At 39.2% G+C, this 23192-nt stretch overlaps 2 protein-coding genes across 2 annotated transcripts; both read left to right on the forward strand.

The window, feature by feature from the left end:
* Window positions 1–2553: 2553 nt before the first annotated feature.
* On the forward strand, window positions 2554–13722 carry LOC113022836 (cadherin-like protein 26). Its single transcript, XM_026168704.1, has 17 exons — window positions 2554–2574; window positions 2941–3063; window positions 3916–4065; window positions 4361–4502; window positions 4612–4775; window positions 6947–7078; window positions 9870–10052; window positions 10262–10578; window positions 11694–11836; window positions 11928–12152; window positions 12254–12475; window positions 12573–12694; window positions 12775–12921; window positions 12997–13110; window positions 13196–13231; window positions 13311–13394; window positions 13513–13722. Exons 1-17 carry the CDS (start codon window positions 2554–2556, stop codon window positions 13720–13722), a joined length of 2535 nt encoding a protein of 844 aa, XP_026024489.1.
* Window positions 13723–17289: 3567 nt separating this feature from the next.
* Window positions 17290–22981, forward strand: LOC113022149 (cadherin-like protein 26). The gene is made up of 17 exons (XM_026167248.1): window positions 17290–17310; window positions 17730–17852; window positions 18241–18390; window positions 18746–18887; window positions 18992–19155; window positions 19490–19621; window positions 20136–20318; window positions 20527–20843; window positions 20928–21070; window positions 21161–21385; window positions 21487–21708; window positions 21806–21927; window positions 22008–22172; window positions 22265–22351; window positions 22437–22484; window positions 22563–22667; window positions 22757–22981. Exons 1-17 carry the CDS (start codon window positions 17290–17292, stop codon window positions 22979–22981), a joined length of 2574 nt encoding a protein of 857 aa, XP_026023033.1.
* Window positions 22982–23192: the final 211 nt, after the last annotated feature.

Genomic DNA, 23192 nt, shown 5'->3' on the forward strand with positions numbered 1-23192 from the left:
TACACCAAAATAAAAAGAAGCCAAAACAAAAGACAAGTCACTTACCTAACTATCTAACGAAAAACAGGAGAAAACTTGTTCAACAAAAGAAAACGGCTTCTCACGCCTACTAGGCTGCGACAGTGAAAGTTATACAGCAAAGGAACAAAAAAGTGACCGCCACTGGTTAACTTATTTACAATTATTTACATGGCAAGGCTAGAGGTACACGTGAATACTCCAGCCTGCACTACAATGACACAACACACAACTCTGTGACCGAGTCAACGGGGTTCCAAACAGCACTCCCAGGTGACTGTCATCCGGACGTTAAGTACTGGAGGTGGTCCATCAATTATCCAGTCGGAAGGTGTGTAGAGACTCCACCCAGATACCTAGCAGCCACGCCCAGGTGTCCACCTCCTAGGAGAGAAAAAAGGAAAAATACCGCCACCATCCTCCGGTGGGAGGCACAACACCAACAAACACATCACTGGGTCATAACAGTGGGTGCAGTCATTATACAACGTGTGACATTGAAATTGTGATCTTATTTTATCATTATGTTAATATATCACAAGGTTTAGTTAGCTTTGCACAAAAATAGACCCTACTTTATATTTTCTTACTCTTACTCTTTTCCTGGAGTATTTTTTAAAAGTAGTATTTGTACTTCTTAAGTACAGAATGTCTGTACTTTTGCCAACTCTGCAATACAGCATGCAAAAATGTAAAGATAAGCTCTCGTGGACTTGTTCTATGTTGGGCTTAAAGTGTGGAGGCTCTGTCATTCAGCCAATGGTGTTGAGGATCTTGATTTTGCTATATCATGAAATACCATCGGGAGAGTGTCTAATTGGCAGCAGCTTCATTTTCCAAGATGGCAGTGATCCCATACCTCTACCTAAACATTACTGAAGCAGTTTGGGATCATCTTGACAAAAAACAGCCAACAGCAGGAAGTGCTTTGAATATCCTTGAAGAAGCCTGGAGAACTATTCCTGAGCAATATTCAGAAGTCGTTGTAAACTTATTGTTGTTGTATTTCCATTTTGCACATGTTAAAATAAATCCCTAGACCTAGTTTCCATTTTATATACAAAACAAAGGGCTAGCTCTGGAATTTTGCACAGTATTTACTCTATATATAGTTGGATTTAGCATAAGCTGTGAAGGCAGTCCAAAAAGTCCTCAAGTCTGCATGATCTCTAATGGTAAACAGGAGATAAATAAAAGTCAGATAAAACTGTTGGAGACAATAACTCAACCATCTACTTTCAAGTTTTCACTATTTATTTTTGTGTGGCTACTTTGTGATTCAGAAGTGATTGCATGTCAGCATGCAAAGTGATTAGTTTCACAGTTGGATGCACCCTCGGTCGTCATGGTTTAAAAAAACAAACAAAAATGGCAACCGTTAAATTGCTCAACTTTGTTTTTTTCAAAAGGAGTTCATAAACACGTGAACAGTCTGAGGAGAAGTTTCCTTTAAAAGCAGCAAAGACATTTCTGCTTTCTGCAGCACTTACAATTTATATTTGATACAGCACTGCTAATTTTTTATGGTTACTTTTGATTCAGAAGTGATAGCATACCAGCACGCTATGCATACAGAGTGATCTCACAGTTGAACGCACTCCTGCGTATCATGCTTTAAAAAAACAAAGATGACAACGGTAAAATTCCCGAACTCCATTTTTCAAAACAGCACTTTATGAACCAGTGTACAGTCTGAGGAGGAGAAGTTTGCCTCGAAAGAACTTTAATGCAGAAAGCAACAACATCATCAATCACTGCTGCTTTGTGCAGCAAACCCCTTTCTGCCAGAGAGACATCTGTATGTATTAACCCTCATGTTGTGTTCATCTCATGTAAAGAATTTTGTGTTCCTGATCAAAAATGAGTTTTTTTTATGTCCCTGAGACCTGCAATCATCTCCAGAACCACAAACTTGACTTGATTCAGTAGAAGCCTACATGTTCCAGGCATAACTTGTCCTGGGATCACATTGTTGCCCATATGTTTATGCCATATTCACAGTGCTTTCTAGGCATGTACTATTTGAAAGGGCAGCATTCCCTACAAGCCACCAGATGCACATCCACTGTGACGTTTGGACGTGGGATATACATGAGTGGCGGGCAATTTGTTCTGTTGACGACGTCCTGTTCCTTTATCATGGTTGTCAAAGCGAATCACCTGCAACAACATGTAAAATTTCTGGAGTGAGACAGTGACCTGGAAAATTTCCGACCAGACTCTGGTCTGGAAACTACCAGCAGAATCATTGATTATTGTCTTTGTGGACAAAGTTGTTGAATCTTAGTCTGATCAACTACATTTGTTTAAGGAGGTGAAGCTTTGAAATCGAAACTTGTGTAACTTGTGGTTTCAAATTGTGTCCAGAACAAAACATGAGGGCAAAAAGCGGGTTCCCTGGAAAGACAGGTATATACACGCACACTGCAGAATAAATTTTATAGTTATCTGTGTGGGTGTGGAAAGAAGAGGACTGGGTCTTTCTTCTTTGGTAAAAGTCAGTCCTCACTAAGCTGCACGTACTGAACGAACATCATGCTCTGCTTCTTTCTATTGGTACGTATTACATTTTCTTTTTTGATACAATCCGGTATCTGGTTGAATCTTGTGTGACCTAATGGAACTCTTCATCTATCGTACATCGTTTGTCAAAATGCTTTTGTAGCCATGTGACAAATGTTATCCAAACACTATTTTTAAGGAACTAAAGATACTTTTGATAATGTTTTCTGACATTTCTTAAAATTGATTTAAAGTTTTTCATGAGTTTTAAAAATCAGTCTGAAGTGTTTTTGTGTATTTCTTCAGAATTTCTTGTGTGTGCATCTTATCAGATCTAGTTTACCAGCCACAAAGGAAGCTCATTTTTCCACTCACATAAATTACTTATATTTTAAACTCCATTCCTGTTTTGTCTTCCAGGTTTATTGTTTGTCAAGTGCAACAACTTCAGAGCTGCTGAGCCGTCACAGAAGAGCGTGGATTATTGGCTCCTTTGAGATTGAGGAGGGCCATCGAGGCCCCTTCCCATATAAGTTGGGCGAGGTGAGAAATTCAACCAGAGAAAGCTTCCAATTTTACCTTTAGTGCTACTTGTGTTTTGGTGTGAGCCACTTTTCTTTGTATTGGCTGTTCAGATGCTTACATTTTCTTGAATATAATCAGAATCAGCATACTTTATTAATCCCTGAGGAAATTTTGTGGGTTGATTATAGATAAGGTGATTATAAATAATATCAAAAATGTTGAGTGAAATATTACAGAGTAGAAAAAAAGGATATAACTATTGCAGTGTTTACAGTGTATGGAGGAGTTGTACAGGGAGATGGCCACAGGTGTGTGGTCGTTCAGTGGTGCTTTTTGGTAATCTCAGCCCTCACTGAACGTGCTCCTGTGACTAGCCAACATGTCATGGAGTGGGTGGGAGGTATTATCCAACATTGTCTTAATTTGGACAACACTTCAGGACTAAATGGCACTTGTGTTGTTGTATTAAAAGCTCCAGAAAAAAATATATTTGAGAAACTCAGCAGCAATGTCACTTTCTAGAAACCATGACCAATTATTCCAGTTTCCAGTTATGACCAACTAAAAAAAATTCCTTTTTGTAAACAGTTCCATCTTTTATACATTCTTCATTTTCTTTATTTTCTTTTTGTGGCATAAATAGAACAGTGAATTTAGTTTATGGGCGTACGTTAATTTTAATGCAATTACCACAAAATACTGTTACTATGAAAAAACAGTAAACTGATAAGCTGTCTTGACAGTCACATTCCTGTGACACCTGCACATCATTTTATTTAATCATGTTTTTCATTGTCAAAATTTACCAGCGATGCATTCAAATCATAACTCCAAAATTTGACCTTACAAAAATTTGCTGTTGTGTTGTAGGTGAATATTGACAGGAAATATCCAATATACTTTGAACTGCAAGGACAAGGGGTGGATGAGGAGCCGACGGAAGTCATCTCCATTGACAAAGAGTTTGGCGTGTTGTACGTCCACAAGGCCGTGGACTATGAGGAGTGGCAAACACTTGAGGTTAGAATCAACAAATGCTAAAGACCAACATGTAGTGATGCCACAGAATTTCAAACTATTTATGTGTTCTGTGGGGGGAAAAGATGATTTTTTAATCATGAGGGGTTTTACCTGATTTGATACTTTTGATGTGCAAAAAAGCTTAAAACGTCTTTGAAACATTTTAAACTTCTTCTCACAGAACTGAAAAATATCTGTTTTATCATTTCTCACACGACATCCCCAATGTCCATGCATTTAATCATGTTTGTCTTTATATTGTGAGTAACTCTTTTTGATATCTTTTGATGTCTAGCTAAGACTTCAGGCCAGAAAAATGGACGAATCAATTGAAACCAGGTTAGGAATTCTGATTTCTGTAAAGGACATCAATGACAATCCACCACGCTTTGAGAGGGATCTGTATGAGATTAACCTTCCTCAGGAATCAACACAAGGTACAAAAAAAAAAAAACCTACATAAATGCTTCTTCCTTTGAATTGAATTACATGCTGATTATTGAATACACCGAGTCATATTTAGTTTGAGTTATTATTTCCCGACAGGCTCCAATCTTTTGAAAGTGCACGCTACTGACATAGACAAGAGCGAAACACTAAACTCAACCTTCCACTATGAAATCAAATCTGTGTCTCCAAATGTTAGAGACACTCAATTTTTCATTGATGAGTCTGGATACATCTCATTCAAAGGTTGTTTAAATTACAAGGTAAGAGACTCTTTTGATGATATGTCAGGAGTACAAAACACTTTAAAGATGAGTAAGAAGAACGGAGGTATTTCCTGTTTGGCTAGATCTGTAACTGATAAGACAAAGTAAAACTTACTGCAGTATTTAAATGCGCATGCTTACTTTGACCACTGTCTGATGTTTGTAAAGATTGTAACAGTGCATGAACAGATGCATGTGGGTTTTAAGGCATAATAAAAAGCATTCCTGTAATACATTCAAATATCACTCAACTTTTTCCACAATGGTCTAACTCCTTTGGGAGGAAATGAAGAGGATACACTAGTATGAATACTTTAATACTATAATCCAGAGGTGGGACCAAGTCATTGTTTTGCAAGTCTCAAGTAAGTCTCAAGTCTTTATCCTCAAGTCTCAAGTCAAGTCTCAAGTAATGTCAGGCAAGTCAGAGTCGAGTCTCAAGTCACTGGTGTAAAAGTCCGAGTCAAGTCACAAGTCTGCAACTTTGAATTTCAAGTCCTTTCGAGTCTTTAAAAAAAACAAAACGAAAAAATAATGTTGCAGTTATGCTAAATGTAAATATTAGACCATGTAATTTTTAAATCTGTGTTTTTCTCAACACATGACAAAATAGTGAACTTAGAAAATATACACAAATTGTGAAATTGCACCTCTTTAAAATGCAGCTCAATTAAACCTAGCTCCAAGAATAATTTTCACCGACAGTTCTGAGATAAGCTGCATGTTATTCTTGGATGCGGTTATAGGACCGGCTTTAAAATCGCATGACAAAAATATCATACACATTAAAAAAAACTGTATCACCAACGTAGCCTGGACAACATTTGCTAGTTAGATGAAGTCAGCTATCTCATCTTAGCATATTTATATGCATATTTATAATCATACGGTTCTTGGAGTGAGTGCACACACTCATGAAGTTTAGTAACTTCAGGTCACTGCAACAAGCCCAGGTACAGTTTACCGACGGATGGGTGCAGGACCGTGAAACGCACCGTGTAGAACGAAAGACCATCGTACATATCATAAGTTTACCAGTCTCACAAATCGTCGTCATAAATACACATTCCTTAACCGTTTATTAATAGGACCTTTGAGCTCAACGGTAATTAATTAGTAGTGGAAATAATTTCTGGTACGCGTTACAGAAATGTAGCAGTGACAATAATACTGTATGCTGTAATCGTACTGGGCAATTAGTGATACAAAACAACTGTTTTATCCTGTGAATAAAAGTATATGTTTTTGTCAGTGTACCATAATAACAGAAGCGAAACGCAATATTGTGTCAGGACAATCCACTATTTATGCACAATAAACACAATAAATAAAGTAGCATAGCGCGACAATTTCTGTTCAGCGTCAGACTTGCTTGTAACCTATATCACCAATTATGTTATGAAAATGACGTATTAACTACTAAAAAACACTGACCTTCGTGTAAATGCTTGAGCAGACTAACCTGTGAGCTGGAGTGTTCTGGGACGTTATATTTGATCTTTGAATGGCTGCAATCCAGGCCATCCGTCGCGTCTTTGTTACTTCGGAAACATGGCTCGAACAATTTCTCTTCAACGACGTAATCCGATAACAACCGATCTCTTTACCCATCGGCTTCCCGTGGCTGTCATGCGACCGGCTATTGCAGTTAATAATACAACGGCTTCTTGACATTTTTGTGTTTCTTTTTATCGCTGTATAACTGATTTTAATTGAAAGCCTGTGTGCGCTAGTACCGCTTGCCACGAGTTCCCAGAATCCTTTGCGGTTCTACCCGTGAATGACGTCACATTTTCAATCTCTATATAATATGCATGTTAAATTTTATATTTGGGGTAAAATATCAAGTCTTTTCAAGTAAACCGGTTCAAGTCCAATTCAAGTCCCAAGTCATTGGTGTAAAAGTCCAAGTCAAGTCACAAGTCTTACAACATTTTTTCAAGTCAAGTCTAAAGTCATAAAATTAATGACTCGAGTCTGACTCGAGTCCAAGTCATGTGACTCGAGTCCACACCTCTGCTATAATCCTGTACTACATAAAATTGCCAGTAAGCTACATTTGGTGACAAGTGGTCCAACTCCTTTGGGAAGAAATATAGAGAATAGTATTAATTCTTTATTCTTCTTTTAGTCTGTTAATGTGAAACTCTCCATTTGCTTGTATTAAGGTGGCTGAAAAGTTTACAATAGTGGTGGAGGCCAAAGACCACGGTGAAGTAGTCAAACTGTCCAGTTCAACCATTGTTGTCGTTCATGTAGGGAATGGCAACAACCACCTTCCAGTCATCAGCGGTCAAACGGTAGGCAGTCAGTTGGTGTTGCAAACTCCAAACAGCACCAGTTTCAGCAGTTTCACACCTGTAACCTGATACTGATGTGTAGTGTATACAGAACTATCAAGTGAAACTTAAATTTTTGATGAACCACTTTAACAGGATAAGCTCAAAAAATCAAAGGTTAAAAAAGGGATAAATTAACAATAAATCATATTTATGTTGCATCACAATCTGTTTAAGGCCTAATAAATTGATGTAGTTACCTTGTTACATCTGCCATGGAGGTTATGTTTTTGGTACTGCTCACATTCTTACATTCTGATAGTTTGAAAAGTTTTGAATGAATTCTTATAAATCGTTGTAGGGTGTGGGGTCATGTTAACAACATGTAGAACGGACCTTATAAAGATTTAAAATATTACACTGTGTTAAACCTCTGACCTCTTCTTCAAGGTCAGTTGAGTGACCTAAAGGTCACAATGACAATCCTACTACACAGAGGTATTTAGAACTGTTTCTTACTGCCATTCTTTGTACTGACGGCATATAGGGAACATTATTTTGTAATTTTCACGTTACTTTGGATCTCTGACCTTTTTTCAAGGGCAAATGAGGTCAGACCTTTATAAAAGGTCTTTTATCTTTCAAACAAAAATTATTTAGATTAAAATTTTCCTGTGTTTTAGGAAATGATATTGGTATATCTGTATCCTGAATATCACATCTTAGTTTGTATCTAAATATCATGTCACAATTGACCTCTGACCTCACTGTCATGTTCACTGGAATAAACTGGAGTTAATTCATGTTTATTTACAGTGAAATAACCACAAAGTGCTATATACAAATGTGTGATTGGGAAATGGGGGTCCAGGGGAAAGTGAAGGTCTGCACAGTGAAAAGTGCATTGAGAGGTGAAAACAACAGGAGCAAAAGTCAGGGCTTCACTAACTAGAGAGTGCAACGATCCAGTGAAGACTGCCAGGTGAGCACATGAGTCACAGGTAAGCTCATTTCAGGCAGGTGCATGTAGCCTAAGGTGGGAAGCCACAATGAGTACCACACTGTAATATGAAAAAAACAAAAAAAACAAACAGAAAGCAAGAGGAGGGAGAGCGAAAGAGAAAGAAAACAAACCTCAGCAAAAAGCTGGGGAGAACAGAAGGGACAATAACATTCACATGTGGTTTTCATTCACGTTAACCCTGAACTGTGTTCTATCTTTAAACAAAGTATTGTCCAGAGAAAGCGCATGAGCTGCCTAGTTAGTCAGAAATATACTGTATTGTAATATTATATAATAAGCTCGAGTTATTCATCTCCAATAATTTACAAATCAGTCCCTATTATCCATTAGAATCAGAGAAACTTTATTAATCCCAGAGGGAAACTGAGTTGTCATAGCAGCAAATATACAATAAGAAACAAGCACTCATATAAAATGAGTGTAGAAAAAGAGTTGTGACTGATACATATTAAGATAAATACAGGGATATAGGTATAAATATACATATAAATATAAAAGTATGTGTACAAATACGTCATGGTGTACAAATGTGACAGGGGTGCATTGAGGTGTGATGAATTCTGTTCCACATGTGTGAATCTGACCTAAGTGGATGAATTAAACAAGCTGATAGCAGTGGGAAGGAACGAGCTGCTGTAACGTTCCCTCAGACAGCGAGGTTGAAGGAACCTATTGTTGAAACTGCTCTTTAGATTGTCCAGTGTGTTATGGAGGGGGTGGGAGTCATTGTCCGTGATTGCCAGCAGACTTACCAGCATTCTGTCACTGATCTCCTCCTCCAGGGTGGCGAGCTTCATTCCAACAACAGACTCTACCTTCCTGAGTTTTTTCTTTGCTTTGGTACCTGCACCCCAGCGCGCCACAGCAAAGAAAATGGTGCTCGCAACAGCAGACTGATTAAACATATAGAGCAGCCTGCTGCATACATTGAAGAATCTGTTGGCAGACCACTCCAGCTTGTGATCCAGTTAAACTCCCAGATACTTGCAGGATGTGACTGCTTCAACATTAGTCCTACCAATGCACAGGGGAGGGTTGGGATCTGTTTCTACCTACTCCTACATAATTTTGGTGTAATCAAAGTAAACATCTGTCTTGCTAACCTTATCTGACTGTCTTCGCTTATGTGACAATTAGACGTTATTATTATAGTTAGAGGCGCTCGAGTGCTGCCTAAGCAGTCGTTTGTCACATATTACCTGTAGTGTTTAAGGCGCTCAGGTATTGACGCAGCCAGCCAGTACGCTGCCTATCTATTGATCTCACCAGATGGTGTCAAAAGTCTAACATCATTAGCAGTATTTATTTCATTTAAATGTTGATAACAAGTGACTCCATATGTATAAGGCGAGAGTTTTTCTTCATTGTTGCTAACTAACCGTGAGATTCTTAAGACATGAACTTTTTAGTATTCTTGCGATCACTCTGCAGATAAAAGCAGCCATGGCTCATTTTGCTGCAATACAAATTTCTATTAGTACATTTAATAAGAACAAAGAAAACAAAATGAATATATATAAGACATAATACTATTCTCTTAAAAATAAAAAATGCTCAGAGAGCTTCTTCGTCTTAACCCAACTTCATGTAACCACCAAGTAATTATTTTATATAATGATAATTTGTTACCAGGGCTATAACCATTGTTAAAAGACCACACTGACTCTATGACTGCATAAATAATAACATCAGCAAAGATGAAGAAGGGCAAATGTATATATTTCAAAATTGTGAACTATCACTGGAAAGTTCTTCTACAGGTTTATACACTCTGTATTCAAACCACAGGGCACTGGTAAAGTGAAGGAGCTTGAGACTGGGGTCTCTCCTCTGAGGCTGCATGTGACAGACAAAGACACCCCCCACACCTCTGCATGGAGAGCCAGGTACACCATACATGGTGATGAGGGAGAGAACTTCAAGATACTAACAGACTTAGAGACTAATGATGGGATCCTGACAGTAGTTGAAGTAAGTGGTGTTTGACTACATGCCATACATTACAGTGACACCCAGTTTCTCTGTAATTACTTTCTCAACGTCTCTGTAATTAATACATAGTTGTCAAACCTGCTTTTTGGGCTAACAAAGATTATACTCTTATATAATGATGCTAACAATATTTTTTGAATTTCATAAATGATAATTTACTGATTTTATTTAACAACTGTTAATTTCAGCCTTTAGACTTTGAGAATGGGGCGCAGAGGGAGCTGCTGATCTCAGTGGAAAACGAGGCACCATATTACCCCTGTAAAGTAAAAGAGAGGACGTCCTCAGGCCTCTGGAAAGTTGACACCATTAAAGGCCATGATCCCTCTGGTGCAGCTGAACCTCAGTCTGTAAAAGTCACCATTGATGTGGAGGATGCCAACGACCCTCCTAAATTCAGCGTGACCCTGAACGAGGTCGCGGTGATGGAGAACGTACCGGCTGGAACCTGGGTTGATAAAGTGACGGCTGTGGATCCTGACTCCAGTCGTGCAAAAGACTTTCTGTAAGGGATGGTTTTACAGTTTCTCAATTAATTTGGTGCAATTCTCACATGAGAAACGTCATTATCTAAACTCTCAAAAAATCAGGAATGGGACCACCATCTCCTTCCCAAGTGTTGGGGGAAAAAGGCAGCTGATAACCTAAAGACACTTCAAATGGCAACAGCCTCATGGCAGAGGAAGTGAGCGTGCTGTGTGCGTACTTGACCCAAATGACCTGAGAGCTCCAGGACGCAGGATTTTGAGATGTGACACACAGGAGGGCAGTCTTAAGGTTTATCTGAATTTTGCCCCTAGCGCTTTAAAAAAGTTGGCACATTGTCAAAAAAAAATGTGAGCTGGAAAACCATAAAGACGGAAAACGTGGTTAACCATTACCTGTGCAGTCTCAGAGGTGTAGGGAAGTTTCAGACGTTCTATGAAGTGGGCTGCTTTAGACTACCAATCATGGTTAGAATGCTGGTGTTGCCCTCAGAGGGGGATAAACCATTAATGATATCTACCACGATATGAGGCCAGGGGTGGCCAGTCAAGGGCAATGGGAGCAGGTGGGGAGGCAGGAGGCTAAGAGTGGGATTTACCATGGGTTAAACCGAGCAGGATAAGAGGAATTTGCGAGCATCCTTATTTAAGGTGGGCCACCAAAAGGTCTGCCTCAATATAAAACTCTTGTAAAACCTGGGACCTACAAGCTGGTGGAACAAAGGTGCGATTGGGCAGATCTGTGCCAGGATCAGGCTCGCTAAGATGGGCTCACTTTACCTGGTCCATTATTTCCCAAGTCAACATTCCCACTACTACGCAAGAGGGAGGCAGAATTGTCGCAGACATTGACGTGCTGTGCTCTGCTGGTCTCTAGCACAAACTAGTGTGAGAGGGAGTCGGGCTTTTTAAAGTCACTTTTCTGCTTTGACAAAAAGTTTATTTTCTGTCTTGGGCTGCAGGACTGACATGGTCCTTGTGTTGCTGCAAATACCTGGAAAAATAAGAGAAGTGAAAGTTACTGTTCTGCTTTAATAATTGCACCAAATTGACTGAGAAAAATTGTAATTAACATGAACTGAACGTTGATCTGAAGCTGTTCAGTTCTGTCTAAGTGCACTGAATCTGTCCACAGGTACAAGGTAGGAAATGATCCTGCTGGCTGGGTGACGGTGGATCCCCTCACAGGAAACATCACAATGATAAAGACGCCCGACAGAGAATCTCCACACGTTGTTAACGGCACCTACACCATCTTAGTGTATGCAGTTGACAAAGGTAAACACACACTCTGACTTTTAAAAAACAAACAAAACAAATCTAAATAACAGCTTTTTTTTTTGTACTACATTTCTTGCATCTTGGACAGGTATACCACCAATGACAGGAACAGCTACACTACATATCCATGTGTGGGACCAGAATGACAACGTGCCACAGCTAACAGTGGACAGCCTGGATGTGTGTGTGTCTGATGCCCCCACAACCACCAACATCGAGGCCTTTGACCCAGATGAAGCCCCTTATGGAGGGCCTTTCACTTTTGAACTGTTGGGAAATGTTGAAGGAAAATGGAGACTGAATCCTGGTTATGGTAGAAACATCCTTCATGTATTTAGTGACATATTACAGAAAAACAAGCACAAAAGCCAGAACTCCTAAAGTATCCTATCATTTCCTGATCTTTTCTTCAAGGTTACACAGCTGGTCTGGTGAAGGAGCCCGGTGTGTACCCTGGCCAACACACAATTCATCTAAAGATCTCCGACATGCAGGGAGCATTTAAAGTTTACAACCTCAGTGTGACTGCATGTGGCTGCACTTTGACACCAAACTGTCGAACTCGCCAGAAATCTGAAATAAACATTGGCCCTTATGCTTTATTCATGATCATTTCTTCACTTTTACTTCTTCTGTGTAAGAAACTCACCGTTTACTTTAGTGTAGGAGAACTGTGATATGTGTGCTAACATCTCTAAGAACCCAGTATAAGTTTTATTTTACTCTTTGACAGTTCTGCTGCTGCTGGGACTCAGCATCTCGTCCAAAAGAGAGTTTTTTACTATGGAGCCTGAAGATTGTTCAGGAGGAATCCTCCTCCAATCAAACACTGAGGCACCAGGAGACAACTGCGAGGTCACTGTTTAGAAACATTTGCAACCATGCCAATGACCCATTTAAAGGGAAATATCAATAAACCATTTCTTTTTCTTTAGATTCTTTACACTATTATGGAAGAACCAGTTTGTATGGAGCAATATAATCAATCTAATTTCCATATTCCACTGAATGGGCGGAGAAATAGACGACATTCAGCAAGGGTGACTTTTGGCAGTTTTCACAGCTTAAACTCACAACCTAGGGTAGGTCATCCTTCCATGGAACATGTACTTTTGTGAAGCATCCCTTGAGAGTGTGATAAACAGAATCCTCTATAGTTCAACTGTTGTCATCCTTTTCAACATGAAATGAAGCAGAGCTTCATCCACTCACCACATCAGAATTTAAGAAGAGAAAGCCTGTCCCAGCGTTCCAGCTACACTGGGAACCAGGTTGTAAACACGCACTGAGAATTGAGGATGTCTTACAAATGGATCTTAAAATAATAACTATATCTTTGTGTTCTTCAAATTTCAGTCAAACTGGACCTCTGGCTGTGACAGCAGCAATCAGGTAGAACAGCAGACATTTGTGTTTGTAATTTTTACTTTGAAGTCAGAGATGAAGAAATGTGTGAACTTTTTGTGTGCAGTTTGAAGACATGGGCAATATGAGCATCCTCCAATCACAAAACTTGAGCTGTGCTACGGAGTCTAATGACATGCAGCTTCATCAGGTTGGTAGTCTTAAGTATGTCACATCTCCTATGTTGCGTTTTTAAAGATGTATGAGCTTGTACTATTGAAAAAATCACTGTAGGCATATTTGCCTTTGACATGTTCCACCTTTTACAGAAGCTAACATTGTTCCAGGAGAAAAAAGGGGACTCACTGGATGATGAGCTTCACATCTATGCAGTGGAGGGGAACTCAGACACCACCTCAGAGCTGGAAGCAATCAGTATTTCTGAAGAGGGTTCATTTCAGGACGCACTGGAAGATCTGTGTCCAAAGTTTCACCAACTGGCTTCTACATGCATGACAGCCAAGCACACCACTTTATGATCATTTCTTCAAGGTTACACAGCTGGTCTGGTGAAGGAGCCCAGAGTGCTCCCTGGTCAGCATGCAATTCATCTAAAGATCTCTGACATACATGCAGCATATGATGTTTGCAACCACAGTGTGACTCCGTGTGGCTGCACTTTGACACCAAACTGTTGAATTCGCCAAAACTCTGAAATAAACATTGGCCACTATGCTTTTTAATGCATGACAGTTTCTTCACTCTTACTACTTATATGGAAGGAAAATGGCATTTACTTCCCCATAGGAGCATTGTGATAAACACTACCACTCAAAAGTTTGGACACACCTTCTCACTTAATGGTTTTTCTTTATTTAATGACTATTTGCTTTGTAGATTCTCACTGAAGGCATCAAAACTATGAATGAACACATACACAATTGTGTAGAAAACAAAAAAGTTTGAAATAACTCAAAACATATTTTAAAGATTTTAGATTGAAATAACCACCCTCATCCCAAACCATCTGATTGAGTTTAGGTCAGGTGACTGTGGAGGCCAGGCCATTTGGCACAGCACTCCATCACTCTCCTTCTTGGTCAAATAGCCTTTACACAACCTGGAGGTGTGTTTGGGGTCATTATCCGATTGAAACAAAATGATGATCCAACTAAACTAAACCGGATGCCATGTCGCTGCAGGAGCCCACGGTGGGAACCATGCATGTGGATTCTGAAATGCACACAAGGAGAGAAATACTTTTGTCCATCCATCCATCCATCCATCCATCCATCCATCTTCCACTTATCTGATCCAAGTCACTGGGGCAGCAGTGTTGGTTTCTTTACTCTACGTCTTTCTTCATATATCAGATAACCTGAAATCTAATATCCACTGACAATGACGGCACCCACGAGGCAGAACACCAGAGAGTTGTTTTTATTTCTTCTTCTTCTGTATTTTTTTCCTTTGTAACTTTAAGACCAGAGCTGAATAAACTTGATTTTTTTGTGTGCAGTTTGAGGATTTTGGCATTATGAACTAGTTCATTTCAGATAAGATAACAGGTAAGATAACCTTTATTAGTCCCACACGCGGGGAATTTGTTAATTTGTCCTCATGCTGCCTCATAAGGTTGGTAGTCTCTTTAGTATGTCTGCTACACTGCATTATTATCATTTCCTCCCAGAGTAGTTAATTAGATCATTGTACACAAAATTTACTATTAGATTATTGTATTACAGGTATAGTCTTTGCGTATTATAGGAAAACTTCTGTAACTTATGTGATTCTTGCAAGAAATCTGCTGTCATTCACACAAACAAGTCTTAAAACCCAGATGCACTATTTTAATGCATGCACTGTTAGAACCTGCATGCATGAGACAGTGCTCAAAGCAAGCGTGTGCATTTGCTTTCTGCAGTAAGTTGAAATTTGTTTTGCATATTTTTCCACACTTAAATGTGTCAGTCCTGTGTGGGAAAAGTGACTGCCCCCTAAATATAACTGGTTGAGTCACTGTTGGCAGAAACTGCAACTCCAATCAAGCATTTGTGATAACTTTCAATGAGTCTTGTACATTACTGTGAAGGAATTTGGCCCCTTCCTTCAGCCACACTACATGCTTTTTGAACATGAACAATGCTTTTTAAGGTCATGCTAAAGCCTCTAAATCTGCTTTCAGTCTGGACTTTGACCAGACCACACCATAACCTTGATTTTGTTTCATTCTTTGTGCCATTAGGATATGAACTTGCTGTTGTGTTTTGAATCATTGTCCTGCTGCATAACTGAAGTTATGTGCACGTGACCTTCAGGGCATAAACTGATGGCCGTACATTCTCCTTCAGGAGTTTCAGGTAGAGAGCAGAACTCATGTATGATGTAAACAGAATTGGTTCTAGCACGGAGCCTTTGTGTGTGAAGAGGACTCTCCATTTACATGAACAAATTGGAGTATATTAGATAGATATGATTCAAACCATTGCAGCGTAGTACGTTTAATTCCTACGACATGCTCTAATGTCTAATGTCTATAGTCAATAGTATCAAACAGCAGAACAAGAACAGAGATGAATCCATTGTCAGAGGTGATAATAAGATCATTTATAACCATCTCTAATGCTGTTTCTGTACTATGATGAGCTCTGATGTTAACTCAGTAGGATCTACCAGCAAAAAAGAGTGAATACCAATGGTTTTGACCTGTACCTTATGATACGTCTGTGAGATATCTTGGTGAATGCTCAATCATCCAGGTAGGAAAATCCAATCATCCCAAAAGATGATTCTGTACATCTGGATGTTTCCAGTAGGAGAAATATTTTGTCACTGAGTGGTGAATTGTCACTTTATTCAGTACAGCACCGTTGATTTTATGTGACCTCTTCATGATTAAGAGGTTAATAGTGTGCAATGTGATTAGTTTCAAAGTTGGATCCAACCTCAGCATGTCAGAGGGCTGTGGCGGCAGCCCTTGTGTTAATACTGTGGACCAAAAGGAAGACGCTCGAGGGAGGAAATGAACAAAAAAACGAGCCGTTTATTGAGGCTGAGAAAAACATGCAAAACAAAGGGCAAACGGGAACACTAAGAACATGGAACATGAAAACCTGGACTTGGGAAAGAAAACCTGAAACATGAACTATTGATAAGCATGATAAGCAGATGACCTGACGATGAACAAAGGCTAAAACACAGAATATATACAAGCGAAGTGGAAACACATGTGGAACACAGCTTGGATGAATAGACATAATGACACAGAGGAAGCAAAACTAAACACACTGAACTGTCAAAATAAAACAGGACTCACACTGAAACACATGCTAAGACACACGGTTTGACACGGGGCCGGAGGAAAGAAGCAGGCATGGGGATGAGACAGACAGAAGAGATACAGAGGGTGAGAGACATGACGGGCAGGCGAGAACACACATGACAGACAAGGGAGACATGGAATGAAACACAAGGAGGGGGACATGGGAACAGGAAAGCAGAGATGAAACACAAGGGCATGACTAGGACTAGTTTGTTCTAGATTTAATTCACATTTTATTTCCAGTTTTTGTGATCATTGTTGTCACGTTCTGTTTTAATAACACCAAGTATGTGTTTGACTCTTTGGCACAAAGCCATGAGGTTAAATGTCTCACATATTTCAAGTTTTTTAAAAACTCTACTTCAGGGAATCCTCGATCACCAGACGGGGGTGTGTATCACTAAAGGATTCTGAAGCAATCACAGTTTGCAGAGACTTTATAATTTTGGTTCGATTCCCAGGATCAAATGCCGAAAAAGCGGGAAGATAATATCTTCTTCACACATGAGTGATGATTTTTGAGTGAATACACACTGAGGGTCAGTAACTATAAAGCATTTGAAAGGCAAGATCAAAGCTGGCATTGTTCAGTTACTATAAAACATTCGTGACGTATTAAAGGTTATGAGGCTTCTTCCATGGAAAGGCAGGTATGAAACCACACACACACACAGACTGTATTTTGCACTTGTGTATGTGGGTGTGGAAAGCAGAGGACCGGGTCTCTTTACTCTGAAAAAGTCTGTCCTCACTCACTCTGAGCTGGATATACTGAACAAGAACCATGCTCCGCTTCATCCTGTTGGTATGTAACATTTCTGTTACATTTTATTTCTTATAAAACTATGTGCTGATTATGTGAGCAAATCTTGTGTGCCGATCTCGTCATCTATCATATGGCCACATAATGACAGATGAGAGATGCCACGTGACAGATGTTATCTGAAATCTTCTTATAGACAACAACAAAAAATCCTCCAAAATATATTTTTCTTTTAGTTTTTAGATTGCTTAAAATGGAGTTAAGGGTTTGTTATGAGCCATAAAAGTCAGGGACTTCCTTTGAAATGGTTTCATTTTTCTTATCATGCTAAATGCCTTTGCATGTCAATAGAAATATGTGTGTGCGCTCACCTTATCAAAACCTGTTTACCAACAAAGCAGGTACATAGATTAAAGCTACAACCTTTTGCCATACCTTAACATTCCTGCTTTGTCTTTCAGGTTTATTGTTTGTCAAGTGCAGCAAACTCAGAGCTGTTGAGCCGTCACAGAAGGGCGTGGATTATTGATTCCTTTGAGATTGAGGAGGGCCATCCAGGGCCATTCCCATATGAGTTGGGCAAGGTGAGAAATTCAAGCAGAAAATGTCCATTTCCAAATTTCATAAATAAATAATGACAAATTCGAATGACATATTTTTACTTTGGACTTGGTGTTGGCTGCCCATTTTGTATGACATTAGCTGTAGAAATGTAGAACATCGCTTGAATGTAATGGAAATAAGCATACAGCATTGTCCAGTTATGATGAGTTGCTTAAAAAAGAAAAATCCACTGACAGTGTACAAGCAGTTTTGTGTTTCAAATGTGTATTTTGTCCTCTCTTTCTTTTTTTAGTATACAAAAATAATCAATTAAATTTTGGGAGGAACTTTCATTTTAATGTAATTGCCAGAAAATACCCGTAGTATCCACCATAACTGACCTCACGAAGATTTGCTGTTGTGTTGTAGGTGAGTGTTGATAGGGAATATCAAATATACTTTGAACTGCATGGACAAGGGGTGGACGAGGAGCCGATGGGAGTCATCTCCATAGACGAATACTCTGGCATGTTGAACGTCCACAAGGCCGTGGACTATGAGAAGTGGCACACACTTGAGGTTAGAATCGACACATGTTAAACTCCAACATGTAGCGATGCCGCAGAATTTCTGTTCACAGTGACCATGAAAAAATCTGTTATTGTGGAGTCGTCACTGTTAATAGGTTTGCAGGACAAAAAATTTGAGTTCTAATCAGATTATGTATTATCCTCTGTAAATATGAGGTTTTCCCTGATTTCATACACGATATGTAAAATATTGACACTAAAACATCTTTAAAGCACATTTTCTTGTGAGAGAACTGAAAAATATTTGTATTATGATTTTTCACACTACATTCCCAATGTCCAACAATTTATCATGTTTGTCTTTATACTGTAACTAACTCTGCATGATATCTTTTGATGTCTAGCTAAGATTTGAGGCCAGAAAAATGGACATATCAATGGACACCAGGTTAGGAATTCAGATTTCTATAAAGGACATCAATGACAATCCACCACGCTTTGAGAGGGATCTGTATGAGATTAATCTTCCTCAGGAATCAACACAAGGTAAAAGTAACAAACAAGCAAACAAAAAATGCTCCTTGATTTGAACTTAATTACACAGTGATTATTAAATATGCTCGTTAGTTTGAGTTATTATTTCCCAACAGGCTCCAATCTTTTGAAAGTGCACGCTACTGACATAGACGAGAGAGAAACACTAAACTCAACCTTCCACTATGAAATCAAATCTGTGTCTCCAAATGTTAGAGACACTGAACTCGTCATTGATGAGTCTGGATACATCTCATTCAAAGGATGTTTAAATTATGAGGTAAGAGACTCTTTTGTTGATATGTCAGGAGTACAAAACACTTTAAAGATGAGTAAGAAGAACGGAGGTATTTCCTGTTTGGCTAGATCTGTAACTGATAAGACAAAGTAAAACTAAGCATTTATGCAGATATGAATATTTGCTTTGAGTGCTTTCTCATGTGTGCTTTTGTTCCAATGAGCAAATTATCTTCCTGTACTACATAAAATTGCCAGTAAGCTACATTTGGTGACAAGTGGTCCAACTCCTTTGGGAGGAAATATAGAGAATAGTATTAATTCTTTATTCTTCTTTTAGTCTGTTAATGTGAAACTCTCCATTTGCTTGTATTAAGGTGGCTGAAAAGTTTACAATAGTGGTGGAGGCCAAAGACCACGGTGAAGTAGTCAAACTGTCCAGTTCAACCATTGTTGTAATTCACGTAGGGAATGGCAACAACCACCTTCCAGTCATCAGTGGTCAAACGGTAGGCAGTCAGTTGGTGTTGCAAACTCCAAACAGCACCAGTTTCAGCAGTTTCACACCTGTAACCTGATACCTATGTGTAGTGTATACAGAACACAAGGTAAGACCCAATGGTGATGTGGCATTGATTAGTCAAAATATAAACATAAGAAAAGAAAACTGAGGTAAATTGAAAAATTGTGAAAGGTGGAAAGAATAAAATATGCAAATAATATCATATTTCAGTTGCATTTATACTGCGTTTAAGGCCTAAAACATGGATGCAGTTACATTGTTGTTGTTATTACTTGTCCATATTTCATATAATTGCCAAATCATAATTTTATAGAATGATATCTGCCTAAGCCACAAACTAATTACAAGGAATATAAACACTTAATCAACCACACTGAATCCATGATTGCATAAATTGTAATATCAATAAACATAGATGAGGAAATTGTATACATTTCATGTTTTGTACTAGTACCAGGGAGTACTTCTACAGGTTTATACACCCTGTATTCAAACCACAGGGCACTGGTAAAGTGAAAGAGCTTGAGACTGGGGTCTCTCCTGTGAGGCTGCATGTGACAGACAAAGACACCCCAAACACCTCGGGATGGAGAGCCAGGTACACCATACATGGTGACGAAAGAGAGAACTTCAAGATACTAACAGACTTAGAGACTAATGATGGGATCCTGACAGTAGTTGAAGTAAGTGGAGGTTGGCTACATGTCATGCATTACATTGACACCCACAGTTTCTCTGTAACTACTTTCTCAACGTCTCTGTAATATATATTTGTCAAACCTGCTTTTTGGGCTAACAAAGATTATACTCTTATATAATGATGCTGAAAATAGCTTCTGAATTTCACAAAGAAAAATTTACTGATTTTGCAACTCTGTTGTATAATTTCAGCCTTTAGACTTTGAGAATGGGGCGCAGAGGGAGCTGCTGATCTCAGTGGAAAACGAGGCACCGTATTACTCCTGTGAAGTAAAAGAGAGGACGCCCTCAGGCCTCTGGAAAGTTGACACCATTAAAGGCCATGATCCCTCTGGTGCAGCTGAACCTCAGTCTGTAAAAGTCACCATTGATGTGGAGGATGCCAATGACCCTCCTAATTTCAGCATGACGGTGAAAGAGGTCGTGGTGATGGAGAACGTACCCGCTGGAACCTGGTTTGATAAAGTGACAGCTGTGGATCCTGACTCCAGTTATTCCAAAGAGTTTGTGTAAGCGATTTATTTGATTAAACATTTCTGAACGTTGATCTGAAGCTGTTCAGTTCTGTCTAAGTGCACTGAATCTGTCCACAGGTACAAGGTAGGAAATGATCCTGCTGGCTGGGTGACGGTGGATCCCCTCACAGGAAACATCACAATGATAAAGACGCCCGACAGAGAATCTCCACACGTTGTTAACGGCACCTACACCATCTTAGTGTATGCAGTTGACAAAGGTAAACACACACTCTGACTTTTAAAAAACAAACAAAACAAATCTAAATAACAGCTTTTTTTTTGTACTACATTTCTTGCATCTTGGACAGGTATACCACCAATGACAGGAACAGCTACACTACATATCCATGTGTCTGACCAGAATGACAATGTGCCACAGCTAACAGTGGACAGCCTGGATGTGTGTGTGTCTGATGCCCCCACAACCACCAACATCGAGGCCTTTGACCCAGATGAAGAACCTTATGGAGGGCCTTTCACTTTTGAACTGTTGGGAAATGTTGAAGGAAAATGGAGACTGAATCCTGGTTATGGTAGAAACATCCTTCATGTATTTAGTGACATATTACAGAAAAACAAGCACAAAAGCCAGAACTCCTAAAGTATCCTATCATTTTGTGATCTCTTCTTCAAGGTTACACAGCTGGTCTGGTGAAGGAGCCCGGTGTGTCCTATGGTCAACACACAATTCATCTAAAGATCTCCGACATGCAGGGAGCATTTAAAGTTTACAACCTCAGTGTGACTGCATGTGGCTGCACTTTGACACCAAACTGTCGAACTCGCCAGAAATCTGAAATAAACATTGGCCCTTATGCTTTATGCATAATAATTTGTTCACTCTTACTTCTTCTGTGTAAGAAACTCACCGTTTACTTTAGTGTAGGAGAACTGTGATATGTGTGCTAACATCTCTAAGAACCCAGCACAAGTTTTATTTTACTCTTTGACAGTTCTGCTGCTGCTGGGACTCAGCATCTCGTCCAAAAGAGAGTTTTTTACTATGGAGCCTGAAGATTGTTCAGGAGGAATCCTCCTCCAATCAAACACTGAGGCACCAGGAGACAACTGCGAGGTCACTGTTTAGAAACATTTGCATCCATGCCAATGACCCATTTAAAGGGAAATATCAATAAACCATTTCTCTTTCTTTAGATTCCTGTCACTATTATGGAAGAACCAGTTTGTATGGAGCAATATAATCAATCTAATTTCCATATTCCACTGAATGGGATGAGAAATGGGAGATATTCAGCAAGGGTGGGTATGAATGAAGTTCAGACTTTTGGCAGTTTTAGGAGTTTACGCTCACAAGCTAGGGTAGGTCATTCTTCCATGGAGCATGTACTTTTGTAAAAGCATCTCAGAATCCTCTATAGATCACCTCCTGCTCTTGTCATCCTTTTGAACAGGATTTTACACAGAGGTCCATCCACCCACGCTTTGGGGATTTCAGAAGAGAAAGCCAATACAGCCAATACAGCTACACTGGGAACCAGGTTGTACACACCCACAGAAGATTGAGGATGACTTACAAATGGATCTTAAAATAATAACTATATATTTTTGTTCTTTAAATCTCAGTCAAACTGGAATTCTCCAATAACCACTGGCTTTGACAGCAGCCATCAGGTAGAACACCAGAGATTTGTGTTTGTAATCTTTCACTTTGAAATCAGAGATAAAGAAATGTGAACCTTTTGTGTGCAGTTTGAAGACATGAGCAATATGAACGTCCTCCAAACACAAACCGTGAGCTGTGCTACGGAGTCTAATGACATGCAGGTTAAACTGCTTCAGTGCCTAATCTCTTCAGTAAGTTACATCTCCTGTGCTGCATTATTCAAAACATATGAGCATGTATGATTCAAAAAATAATAATTTACGTGTGGCAAAATTTTCAGAAAGTGTACTCACTCTGGAAGAAAGAAGTGGACTTAGGAGACGATGAGCTTCACATCTATGCAGTGGAGGGGAATTTAGAAACCAACTCAGCGTTGGAGACAATCAACATTTTGGAAGAGGATTCATTTCAGGACACACTGAAAGATCTGGGTCCAAAGTTTCACCAACTGGCTTCTATATGCAGCCCGACACAAATACAGTACTCAGGATATCCTGTTACGTAGCAAACATTTTTTGTTTCAAGTGTGAGGAAGAAGGCATTTAATCCCTTTATTCCATTCAGATTTGGGGTTAATTAAAAAGGGTTTGTGGCAACCACTTCTGCATGAGATATACTACCAGAGAGCTTTATTGTTAATCACATGTGTTTAATAACTGTGCCACATGCATCTTCATTTTTCATATCAAAATGAGGAAAGAAAAACAAAAGTGCAC

This window comes from Astatotilapia calliptera, chromosome 5 (assembly GCF_900246225.1).
Source record: "Astatotilapia calliptera chromosome 5, fAstCal1.2, whole genome shotgun sequence".
Classification (NCBI taxonomy): Eukaryota; Metazoa; Chordata; class Actinopteri; order Cichliformes; family Cichlidae; genus Astatotilapia; species Astatotilapia calliptera.